The sequence below is a fragment of the Olea europaea genome, chromosome 10 (assembly GCF_002742605.1).
Source record: "Olea europaea var. sylvestris chromosome 10, O_europaea_v1, whole genome shotgun sequence".
In the NCBI taxonomy this organism is placed as follows: domain Eukaryota; kingdom Viridiplantae; phylum Streptophyta; class Magnoliopsida; order Lamiales; family Oleaceae; genus Olea; species Olea europaea.
Window position 1 is genome coordinate 6496233 of NC_036246.1, and position 12768 is coordinate 6509000.

The 12768-nt window shown below is 33.7% G+C and overlaps 1 protein-coding gene across 1 annotated transcript; it reads left to right on the forward strand.

Annotated features, from left to right (window-relative positions):
* The first annotated feature begins 5176 nt into the window (after nucleotides 1-5176).
* On the forward strand, nucleotides 5177-6652 carry LOC111401027 (homeobox-leucine zipper protein HAT22-like). Its single transcript, XM_023028559.1, has 3 exons — nucleotides 5177-5796; nucleotides 5898-5977; nucleotides 6205-6652. The coding sequence occupies exons 1-3, from the start codon at nucleotides 5356-5358 to the stop codon at nucleotides 6488-6490; spliced, it is 807 nt and encodes a 268-aa protein (XP_022884327.1). The 5' UTR covers nucleotides 5177-5355; the 3' UTR covers nucleotides 6491-6652.
* The last annotated feature ends 6116 nt before the right edge of the window (nucleotides 6653-12768 follow it).

The window sequence follows — 12768 nt, forward strand, 5'->3', positions numbered from 1 at the left end:
GTCTTTATTTCACATGGCATATTCCATAGTTCGCCTCATCCAAGGGATCTTTCATACCATTGATTGATTTTCATCTTTGCAGTAGAAGTCCCAACTTTTCAATCTACTTTATAGATGTTAGGTCTAGGTTATAGGATGCTCATTTTTTAGAATAATTTAATGCAGCCTCAACCAAAGACTGCATAGATGACATCTATGAGACGACACATTGGCTATTGAAACAAGTCCATCCAATGGCAACCGCCTTCTACCATAAAGGCTCGCGTTTGTTGTTATTTATGGTTATTGCTAATTTACACTTCCAATAGTAACTTAGTTTGGTATTTTCTTAAAACTCAGTTATAGTACACATTCATGCGGCTCTCATCACTGTTCATCCCACGTTCAAATATATAAGTTAACTCACTTAATCATCGAAGTGCCCGTGGTCATCACCCCATTGTCGGAGAAGGGATTTGGACAAAACTCTTACTTCAACTGTACATGAGTTTTATACATGAACGAGAGTAGGTTGGAATCTGTCGATCACACTTTTGAAATCGAAAATTGAGGTCAACAAAATGAAGAGTAATACTACTTGTATATAATGTATACATATTAATTTACACATTGACGAAATGAATAAGATTAATTGACTTCATTTTATTTCCTTTGTCTCTTTTGTCCTCACTCTCTCTTCCACATCATCCTATAAGCCAATATGTACCCAACAATTATGTAGAATAATATTACTCCAAAACAAGTGTATAATTTTCATTTATGGCACAGTGACATACTGCCGACGCTATTGTAAACAATTTCTCTTTTTGACGAGAGAATTTCATTAATAACTGTTTATAATGATACTAAGAGGACCACCTGGATTTTTGGCGACTTTTGTGCACACGGGCAATAAAGGAGTTGGGATTATACCTAAGGACATCCACTTGCTATTTTATTGATGAATTCATTATTTAATTAGATTAAATGATAATCATGAATATCAAGGATTTGTAATTATTCTTAACCATCCGATAATGTGCAAGTTGGGGCGGATCCATCTTATTTATTTTTTCCATAAATATATTTAAATCTTAAATGTGTCGAAGTAGGATTGTGAAAAGTTAGGTGCAAAGTCAATGCTAATCTAATTGCTCTTGATAGAAGACAAAGGTTTTGGTACTTGGATGACATAATTTTTAAAGAATTTTATTTTATTTTGAACGAATAGAATATTTAACGAAATTAATGAACTTTAGAATATAATTTACAAAATTTGATAGCATGTTGAAATCTTTTTTAAAAGAAGACGAATATATCTGTGCTTATTCCCGTATAATATTAAAATAAGGGCTGTGAAATGAATTCTTATCTCTCATGACTTCATGTGTCAGGGTTTAGTATGCATAGCAGAAATTAAAATAATTTTCATTTTTCATCAAAAATCGTCTTTGTATTTAGATAGAAATTATAATAAAAATCATACATTTTTTTAAATCTGCAAACTCCTTTACTTTTCATGTGTTCCAACGATCTTGATCTGTCAATCGCAGTTGTCTAATTGTCCAGTCTCCAACGGTGATCCACACGGAAAACAAGATTGCAGGATTACGATTTTCTTTTTGTGCAAGCAAGAACCATAAAAATCTCTACAATTTTGAAAACCCTAATTATATTTACATAAGCCTAAACGGGCTTGGCCTGATTGGGTCCAACATTTTATTAACCAATTTAATTAAATCCGATCGGTGAATTAATTAATCTAATTAATCAATTTAAGCCTATAAATAAGCAATCCAATTAATTAATTTATTCAACACTTGTTAAATTAATTAATTGACAAATCACAATCTTCCAGTTCTTCATTTGTATGTGATTCATTAGGTCTCCGATCACGATGGCTAACGATGTGCAATATTATTTTGATCTATTCAAAATTGATAAATTAAAACATCCCATTTAATTTATTACCAATTTACACTCGTCGTCCTATATTAACATCTAGCAATGTGTCAGGACAATACATGTGACGGAAAATGTCATGTGATATGACAAAACTAAACTCGTTTGTTTACCGTGAAACTATAATCCCTTCGCCAATATGATCTGATCAATTAAATGATATGGAAGCGTGTCAATCTTGATTATTGATCATACCTTTCACTTCACTATTAAGTCAATATAAGTTGAAAACTCCTTTTCAACTTATGAGTACACCTTGGCCAAGGATTTCGTTATCGACTTGAATGAAATACAGATCATAATCTCTTACTATCTAAGAGTGAAGAATCCTCTATTGGTCATTCACAACCTTCATACGATTCTTGACACACCCGAACGATGCCGTATTAGCGACTCTTGACAGAGTAACATCTAACACCGTCAAAACATGACTATCCTCATATAAGGTACTATGATGACCTTAAGTCAAAGGACCAATCTCACTACCTAACGTTAAAAATTAACCACTGACACTCAAATAGTTATCCATGTGGAATCTCTAGGCAGATCTCCAATGTTATGTTCTATAACAAAATATCAACGTGTTCATTCAAGTGTCACCACACTTTAGCTTGTGAGATCATCTACTTACTTCACAAGTAAGAAATGTCACACGTGATGGCTTATCCGTAATAATGATATTTGTATTTCGTTATTACTTACGACCGCAGACGATTTATGATTCAATCATTTGTAATTTATATCGTACAATCACAATTCCTTGTGATTAACAAATTACGAAGATTTGAATCTACAGACTCTATTATTTAATTTAATTGTCTATTAATTAAATAATAAATATGTCATTAAATTACATTAATTATATATTGAAAGTATTTATATCCAAAATTGATAGGACCTAGGACATAACACTTACATCATGTTCTTTGCCTTAGGACTTGCAATATTTTTGTACCCCTTTTCATGCAAACAAGGACGGACTTCTAGTTCTATAACATTTATAGGATTATTTAAGAAATCGGATTTACGGTCCACTTGACAGGATTTTGAAAAGTGGAACATCCAACCAAAATTTTCAAAGTCCAACTTCAAAAACCATATCTAAAGTTTGTTTACACAAAAATCAAATATTTGTTTAAATCTTTAATATTAAAAATACCGCCAAATTTCATCCCAAATCCTAATTACTTTCCCGTCTCATTTTTCTCTATATATCTTTCCATACTCATCTCTCTTCACACACATCCAACTTTCAGCCGTCGCCATCCTAGTAAGTAACAAAGTCGCAATAGCATCATCATCGTCGGTAAGTAAAAAAGTCGCGACAGCATCATCATCCCAATTCCCAGTCGTCATCGTCATCCCAGCTCTATCTCCTTCCTCTCGCAGCAACACTTGATTAATGCGAAATTGTGACAATGCCACAGCTCTTCCGAGTGCTACAATGAACTCATGATAGCCTTGTCTGCTGCAATGTCGCTATGGCTCCGGTTGTTGCGATGTTGCAATGACCTTAGTTGCTCTGATTAGATCTGATATCGAAGACGGTGGGCTTAGATGATGCGGAGTTGTGGTGCATGCTGGTGGTGATTTTGCACTGTCTAGTGAGGTGGTGGTGGTCGTGGTGATGGTGCGATGATCATAGGTAGGGTGGGAATGGGATGAGGTGCGGTGCGGTGCGGTGGGAGTGTTTGTAACCAATTATTTGGTTGATTGCAACCAATAAATAATACGTGACCTAAAACATACTATTTTGATTAAGAAATAACTTGTGATCAATTAATTTGATAATTTATAATCGTTAAATAAGTTGTGATTTATAAAATTTGTGATCTGTGTCAAGAAATAATTTGTGACTTATAAAATTTTGATTTGTGACCAATTAATACAATAATTGGTGACCAAATTTTATAAAATTGTGACCTCATTATATTTAATTAATGAAATATATTTTTAGTATCTAATTTTTGAAGTTTAAACATTGTTTCTTAATTTAGAATTGGGTCATACTTAGTTTTTCAGATATGAATTTCTCTTTTAAAAAGTCAAAAGTTACTTTTTCGATTAAAGGTTCATTTGATATGACTTTTGATACTCAAAAGCTGCATTTTGGTCATGTTTGACTAATTTTATGAAAGTATTTATTCTAATTAAAATTTGATTCATCTAAAAATAGTTTCGAAATGAAAAACTCTTTTAAAAACTAGTTTCTAAGAAAAAAATTACGGCAACTTTCTCAAAAAACTCTTTTACAAGAAATAAAAGTCATGTCAAATGAGCTCTAAGAAATCCTACAAAATGGAGGTTCATTTGTTTTTGCTAACATTTAATGTTCATAGTTTTATCAAATTCTCAAGTAGTTATAACATTTTTTTTAATCATCATCATTATTATTAAGATGGGGTTCCATAAACAATGAGAAAGTGCATATTGTTTACCTTGATTTAATTATGCATCTTCAGTGTCCTAACTTCTCATGAGCAAAACCCGACAATCATTATTGAATGTTTTCATAAGCCTACGGATTTGTAGGTCCCAAACACGGCGCCATATCAACTTTCTAGTTAAGCACAGATCCTAATATTCTTTTTCATGAATCATATTCTATCGCCATTAATATAAACTCGCCCGTAGTGTCTTTAGCCTACTTTTCCTTTTCCTTTCCCTTTCTCTTTTTCTCTTTCCCACACAAGAAACAAGAAAACGATGTACCTATCCCACGTTACCAACATTTTCAGTGGACAATTACGTTCTGCCCTCCAATTCCATTCTTTGGAATAAAGGGGGGGCGAAAAAAAACTAACCACATCAAACATGGTGTACTAAGAAACAGGGGATATGAACTCATACGTAAATAAATAAATAAATAAATAACAATAATATCTGGTTTTTGGGCTAATCATTGGTGCAAATGGACACAAATGAATACGTAAGGCGAAACCCCAAATGAATGCCCAAAAGAATCATAAGAGAGAGATAAAAAGTTAGTGCTGATAAGAAACAGTGAAAGTTGGTATGACAATGGGAGACGAGAGAGATGGCAGACGAATCATTCTCTTCATGTGTGTCTCCCATTGCCATGTGAATCCACGTATTCTTGCTTTACACTGATACGTTCCAAAGAAACTTGGGTTGGGTGGGGTTCAAATGGTCAACTCTTGTGTGTTGTGCGGGAAAGAAAAAAAGAAAAGACAAGACTTTTCATTCTTTTAACTACTTATTATTCATCATTTGATTGTTCATTGGTTCGAGGTACCCACCATCCCTCTACAAAACTCTCCTGTTTTTCTTCATTTTCACACAAAAACAGAAATTAAAAGACTCTTTCTCTCTACATATATATATATACCTTTAAATATACATAGCCTCTGTTTGTGCCAAAAGCTTCAAGTTTTTTAAATCGGTTTTACGCAAATGGTTGTTGATGATTTATGCAACACAAGCCTGGTTTTAGGCTTGAGTAACTTTTCATCTACTGTTGAACGAACGTCGTCTAAAAAATTATCATCCCAAAAGTATGATGGGAAAAATTGTGAGCCTTCATTGACTTTGAGTCTTTCTGGTGAAACCTATGATCAGATCCAGACGGTGAAGAAGGTGGATTCTGATATCAAGGTTTCTAATGATCCGTCTGCTGATTTCTATAGACAAGATAGTGCTGCTTCGTCTTTTTCTAATGGTAGTGTGAAGAGGGAGAGAGAGGTTGGGAGTGAAGAGGTTGAAATAGAAAAAGTTGTATCAAGAGTTAGTGATGAAGATGAAGATGGCTCCAATGGAAGGAAGAAACTTAGGCTCACTAAAGCCCAGTCTGCCCTTTTGGAAGAAAGCTTTAAGCAACACAGTACTCTCAATCCTGTAATCTCTCTCTCTCTCTCTCTCTCTCTCTCTCTCTCTCTCTCTCTCTATATATATATATATATATATGATTGCCTGATTATAATCTTTGGGTTTCTCAGAAACAAAAGCAAGACTTGGCAAGAGACCTGAAGCTTAGGCCTCGACAAGTTGAGGTTTGGTTCCAGAACAGGAGAGCAAGGTATCATCTTCAACCCATGGAAAGCAATAAAAAATTTCCCCTTTTCAATAATATGTTTGTATATCATGAAAAAAATAGAACAGATTCCATCTTTAAGAAACCAAGAAAGAATAAAGAAAATTGAATTTAACTTTTGATATAGTACAATAATTTTTCTTTTTCCAGGGTTTAAACCATTTCTTAAAATAATTGCAATTAATCTGAGCAATCCATCATCTTTTATACAGGACAAAGCTGAAGCAAACGGAAGTGGACTGTGAATTCTTGAAGAAATACTGTGAAACACTAACAGAACAAAACAAAAGACTGCAGAAAGAGTTACAAGAACTTAAGGCACAAAAACTATCACAACCCTTATACATGCAGCTGCCGGCAGCCACCCTCACCATGTGTCCTTCCTGTGAGAGGATTGGCGGCCCCGCCGTTGGTGAAAATAAGTCCAACAGTCCTTTTACAATTGCCCCAAAGCCTCACTTCTATAATCCTTACACCAATCAATCAGCTGCTTGTTAAGTTTAGCTTTTTACTGGGCAGATTATAATCCCCAACCCTTATTTTATTTTATTTTATTTGGTCAAGGGCATACTAATTATAAAAATTTCTGATTGTGTTTTTTGTGATCTTCATAGTAAGTTATTAAGTTTGCGGGTTTATGTATAAATTAGTTCTGATGTACATATAGCCTTTTAATTTGCTTTGATATTATTTGCATTATCTTTTAATTATTGTTCGATTTCTACTTTAATTATTAAAAAAAAAAAAAAGGTTGAACCCCAACCTTAAGGGCCCCCACCGACCCTGTCCTGGGCCATCGTGGAGGAGGTAAATCGCAGGATGTGCCTCCCAGGAGCCAGGGTGGAGAGCACATAGATAGGCCAAGGCTGTTAACCCATATGATAACTCCCGCTTGCAACAAAGTCAATTCCACGTTGCAGGGAATTGAACTCTGCACACTGTCACGCTGAACCCTATCCGCCCTCCCTTTTGCCACTGGGAGATATGCCCTAGGGGCAAATCTACTTTAATTATTAGTTGTGAAGGTGTTGGCTCTTGTCTATTTGTCTGTAATTCTGTTAGTTTTTCCATTTTGTTCTTGAGAGGGAAAGTATTAACAATAAAGTCATAAGTACAGAAAAATTTAACAAAATTTGTCTCGACGTTGACGTGGCAAAATGTAAGTGAACTTCTTCTTCTTGTAGCATGATTCAAGTATTAATTGCATCCAGCTAAAAGTTAAGCACGCTTTTATCTAATTCACAATTTTTTATTAATTTTTAATAATATATTTTATTAAATTTTTATCAAATTCTATTAAAAATTAATTTTTGACTCAACTAAATATGGTTTAAGAATAGAAACATAAAGTCCTTAATTACGCATTTCCATGTTGCTTGATGTTTCCTGTGGTTCCGACATTTTTAGGTAAATAAAAATATTCTTTGCCCCAACTTTACCTTAATCATAACTCATAAATATATTTACCTCAAGTTTTGATTTAGATTAAAATTTAATTAAAAGTTTAAGTTAAAGTCAACAATTAGTCCCTGTTTGTTTCCCATTATTTGGCCATTAAAAATGAAAAATATGACTGTTATCCATCACATCAAGTTATCATATTTGAATTTCTACATCTTGTGTAACGAATATATTTTTCATTCTAATTCTTACATTTATGGAAAACAAACAGGGCTTAACAACATATTCATAGAATTCACAATTTTGTAATCCCACATTTCATCAATTTTTGTTAAAATCTATTAAACATATAATTTCAATCTACGCTGAATATGAAATTAGTATAACAATATAAATCTTAATCATAGTACATAACATGTTATAAATAAGTTTTTATTGTCCTATCCCTTAATTACTATTTTGTGTGATATCAACTACAAATATTTTACGGTAGTGCTAGTGGTATATAGGTGTGTATTTAAGTGTGTACACCCCTTTTACATGGAGTGTGAGATTCACCCGAATAAAAAACACTTCTTCGAATAGACCCCACACTCCATGTGAGGAGATGTATACCTTTAGATACACCTCATTATGTATGATTAGATTAATTCAATATTTTAATGTCAAAGTCAAAATGTTTGGGCATGAAAATAAGCACTAATGATCCAATTTCTTTATAGACACGTTATCATAATTGGTCACAGACCTTTCCAACGCCGAATCATTAGAAGGATCGATCATGGTCTAAGATATGGTCCACTTACGGCCCTTTATTTTTCTTTTTCCATATTATTTTACCTTTACTAGAAATGTCGAATGAGGTGTGGATCTGTGGACCGAAAGATCGATAGGCTACTTGCCTGGAAACTACACCATTTTTATGGTCTAAATTATAATTATATTATCATCGTCACGTCATGATTAAATTCCACCATTTCATATGGCCATATTGAACGCCATTTAGACAAACTTTTTCAATTTTTAAATTATTCAAAATAAAGTCGATTCAAACATTGGACTAGTTAGATGATCGAATAAGTACCTTTTCAAGTTCTAAAAATCTAAATATTTTTCATTTATAAATAATTAAAGACTAAGAGCGATTATTTAGTTAGTAATACTAGATCATAAATAGATCGACGAATTTAATTTACCCAAAAAAAGTCAATAAATAAAACAACAAATTAATATAAAATTACATACTATCGAAAAATTATGTATAAACAAAATGAAAATTAACAAATTAATTTATAAATTAGTGATATTACAAATATTGAATTTTGGATCACACGCATGAAATTTTAATAATGATTGATAGTAATAAAAAAAAGAATAAAGTTAAGTGTACAAACATGATTGACAATCATGTGTTGTCAAAATTCAAACCTCTTATGTAGAAATAATTTTTTAAAATAGATGAATATGATGATGTCAAATAAGGTGTTGTCCACCAACATTGTCAACAAACATTGTACATATAGCATGATTCAATCAAAAATACCTTAGTCGGAGGTTAAAGGACGAGAGTTTCCAGCTATGCAAGTGTTATGTTACAAATTCTAATCACAGAATTTGCCAGTGAAATTATGTTTGAACAATCCGATTTAGCACAAGACTAGAAACAATCTACTTCGGTTTAATATGCAGCGAAATAAGAGACTTTATTGGAATTTTTTGTATAGACGTTTCCATACCAATTCATCTTTGGAGATGATTTGTGTGTCAGGTCACGATTTTGTGGCGTACCTAAAAATGAGAGTAAGGAAGAATGTCTAATGGGTTGGGGGTGGTTTTTGTCATTTTACTTATAACCATTCTAGTAAATAAAACAAATTTAAAAATGTAGTATAATAAATAAAAAGTGCAGAGACAACAAAATTATCCTTGACATAAAAAAAAAAAAAAAAAATGTAATCGAAAAAATGATCAACGACATGATTGCTAACAATAGTTGATTAGTACTAAATTATCAACTACAATATCACGAGTAATTATGTACACATATCTGTCAACTATTATTGAAACAATATTCTAAAAATAACAAAATTTTGGTTCATGTCATATAGACCTCACTAAATTATAAAAATCGAAACATCGTAGAAGTTAGTTAAAATTGTTTCAATCCATCACTGATTGAGATAATTTGATGGCAATTGTGTCACGTTCATGGACCATATAGGCAATTCCATCCACACCAATAAACGAAATTCTAACAAGTGATGTGTGAAGAGTATTTTGAAAAAGTTCAATGATGTTTTAACAACATTTTAAATTTCAATGAGGTTCGTGTGATGCAATTCAAAGTTTAATCATTTTTAGAAAAATAAACCCAAACATTGAATATCTACATTCTAATATTACATCGGTAAACTATGAATAAAATTTAATCCAGTATGAGTCTAAAGGAATCATAAAGTCTACATTCCATCCCCAGTTAACGAATTTTTGGGAAATCTAAATTGGATTATAAAATTATAATCCATCCTAATTGGGATATTTAACGTTAAATTAATTTTAAATTTTAAAACTCCGTCGCCCAATTAATTTTAAATTTATCTTCCACATAATAGCTACGCGACACATAAAAAAATTATTAAAATGATGGTTATAGCAATATATTTTGATTAAACACTTTTATGATATGTCTAATGGTAAGTTGGTACGCCATGTGACGATTATGTTGTCGTACAACTAGTAATTAAGCAATTTTCATCCATCTGGGGGGCAACATGCGTTGTCAATTTTAATATCCAACGAGTATACATATTATAACATGTAATAAAGTAGACGTGAGTTCAAATATCAATCACAAGAGAAATAAGTATTTAGTGTAATTTGCAATTAACCTAATTATAGTCGAATATAAATACACTATTAAGGTAGATGAGATAGTGATGATAATAACAACCTAAGTTAACTAACTAAACTAATCTAACTAATTGGGAGGAAATGATTATTAATGCTCGATTAACTAATAAAGAACTAGGACCCCATATCCCCCTACATTCTTCCATCTTAATGTCAATTCCACAAGTTACATTTATTTGATTATGAAGATCAATGTTCCGTCATGTTTAATAATCTTCCAGAGTAGAAATGAACGTATCCCCATGCATGACTAAATAATAACCCAATCCCGAATGCAAACAGGCAATCACAATAACATATATTGGACCATGCTAAAAAGATAAATCCATAACATCTATAAGACATCATAGTGACCGTTATCACATGCTATATTTTTTATTCATTCTCTAAACTTCAATAGGAGTCGTACATCAGTTTAATTCGCATTCAGTTAATTGAATGTATTAAGATCATAACAAGCATTCAAATCAAACAATTACCTAATATCAAAACATCATAAAGTAGAATTCAACGTTATTCAATAATCATACATTATAGTTCTTATTAATACATGTTTGACTGGCGTGGGATTTGAATAATAGTGTGTTTAGAGGTGGCAAAAGGACATAGTATCTCTTTGGCTCGACTTATCGACGCTTGACCCATGGAGGACTCGATCTCATTCAGAGATGAGCCTCCCGAGACGAGTCGAGCAAGGTGCTCGTTTGGCAAGCCGAGCAGAGCCTTGCTCAGCTCGTCAAGTTCACGAGCGGCTCATGTACTCATAAAAAATGTGAACAAAAACAAGAACTCTCACGAGCTCGGCTCAGCTTGTGCTTGAACGAGCTCATGGGTACATGGGCCGAGCTGACTCGGTTTGACTTATTGCCATCCCTAAGTGTGTTTGGACAGTAGAAAATAGAAGGTCAACATTACATATGCATGTCGGCTCGACCCACTGCCATCCCTAAGTGTGTTTGGACAGTAGAAAATAGAAGGTCAACATAACATATGCGTGCTTAGAGGATGGACTGTAATTAGAAATTAAGCCATGTTTGACAACCATTATATAGGGAAAATATAGTTTTGAATAGTAATTTTTCAAAGAATACGTGATTAAAAAGTATGAAAATTTTTTGGATTTATGAGCAAAATATTTTATTGTGTGAATGTTTGGTTAAAAATAAGTACGTTAGAAAAAGAGATAAAAATAATAGTTGTCAAATAGGGGCTTAATTTAAGGGAAAATATCATATTGCAGGTATATTCTTTACACCCTTTCAACAATCAAGAAAATAGTACGAAAATTCAAAATTCAAGTATATTTTCAATTAATTAAAATTATTTATTAAATAAAGATAATAAAATCACGATTAAGCGATTAATGGTCACTGATTTATTTACTGGTCACATATCGTCAAATCAATTGATCACAGATTATTTTGTGGTCACAAATCAAAAATTTTGTAGGTTACAAATTATTTTGAGGTCGCAGATCATTTAAATTACAGGTCACGTTTTATCTATGTGTCACATAGGTAACAAATTATTTTTTAGTCATACACCTAATTTTTGGTCACAAATCATCGAAAAAGTTAGTTACAGACGTTAAAATAGTTGGTCACGGATTCCAAACACCCCCACCATCGGTCCCGATCCAGCACCAATCTTGGTCACAAATCACCACCACCCAATCACCGCTTGCACCACCCCACACCACACCACCGCATCACCAAACCCTATCCTGATCCCATTTAGCTACAATACTTGGTTACAAACACTATCCACTCCCATCACAACACCATCACAACCATCGCCAACACCACTACAACCACGACCACATGAAAACTACCACCGCTACCCACCAACCAAAGCACCAAGCCAAGCCGACCACCAGCCGCCACCTGTTCCCCTTCAACATACCAACAATACTACACCACAAACATCACATTGCCACTGAAGAACATACCACAAGCCACTGTAGAACAACACAATATTGTTGCAGCTATCGTAAACATCCCGGCTGCTGAACGGAGAGTCGCCGCTCACACCACCAACAAACATCGACCAAAAAAACGCCGACCACCATAGCCACCGCCTGTACAACACCATACCGCTACCTAGATCCACACCATACCATCGCGAAGTTACCGTTTGCATCAGCGTCAACCAGCAAAAACTGAGCAGAGAAGAAGCTTGCTCACAATTCCATCGTCGTCGTCGTCATAGTGAGCAGAGAAGAACCGGTGCTCACACCGCCAGGGAAATGCCATGAATTGCTGGTGAAATTTTCAATCGTCACAAGACGTAGCTGCTGCGCTTTGGCCTAAGTGAGCCAATGAACGATCGTTGATGTGAGTTCAGCGATGGTCTCTGACAGTGGGCTTGGTCTCCAGCAGTTGGCAGCGGCACCAGAGACGAAGGTTATCTGTAGAGAGTGAGGAGAGGAGAAAATCAAAAGATGCTGTGAAATTGAATTTTAGGGA

Coding starts and splice junctions, on each gene's coding strand:
- LOC111401027 (XM_023028559.1), top strand. CDS start 5,356: ATGGTTGTTGATGATTTATGCAACACAAGCCTGGTTTTAGGCTTGAGT. Junction 5,797..5,897: donor AACACAGTACTCTCAATCCT/GTAATCTCTCTC, acceptor TGGGTTTCTCAG/AAACAAAAGCAAGACTTGGC. Junction 5,978..6,204: donor TTCCAGAACAGGAGAGCAAG/GTATCATCTTCA, acceptor TCTTTTATACAG/GACAAAGCTGAAGCAAACGG.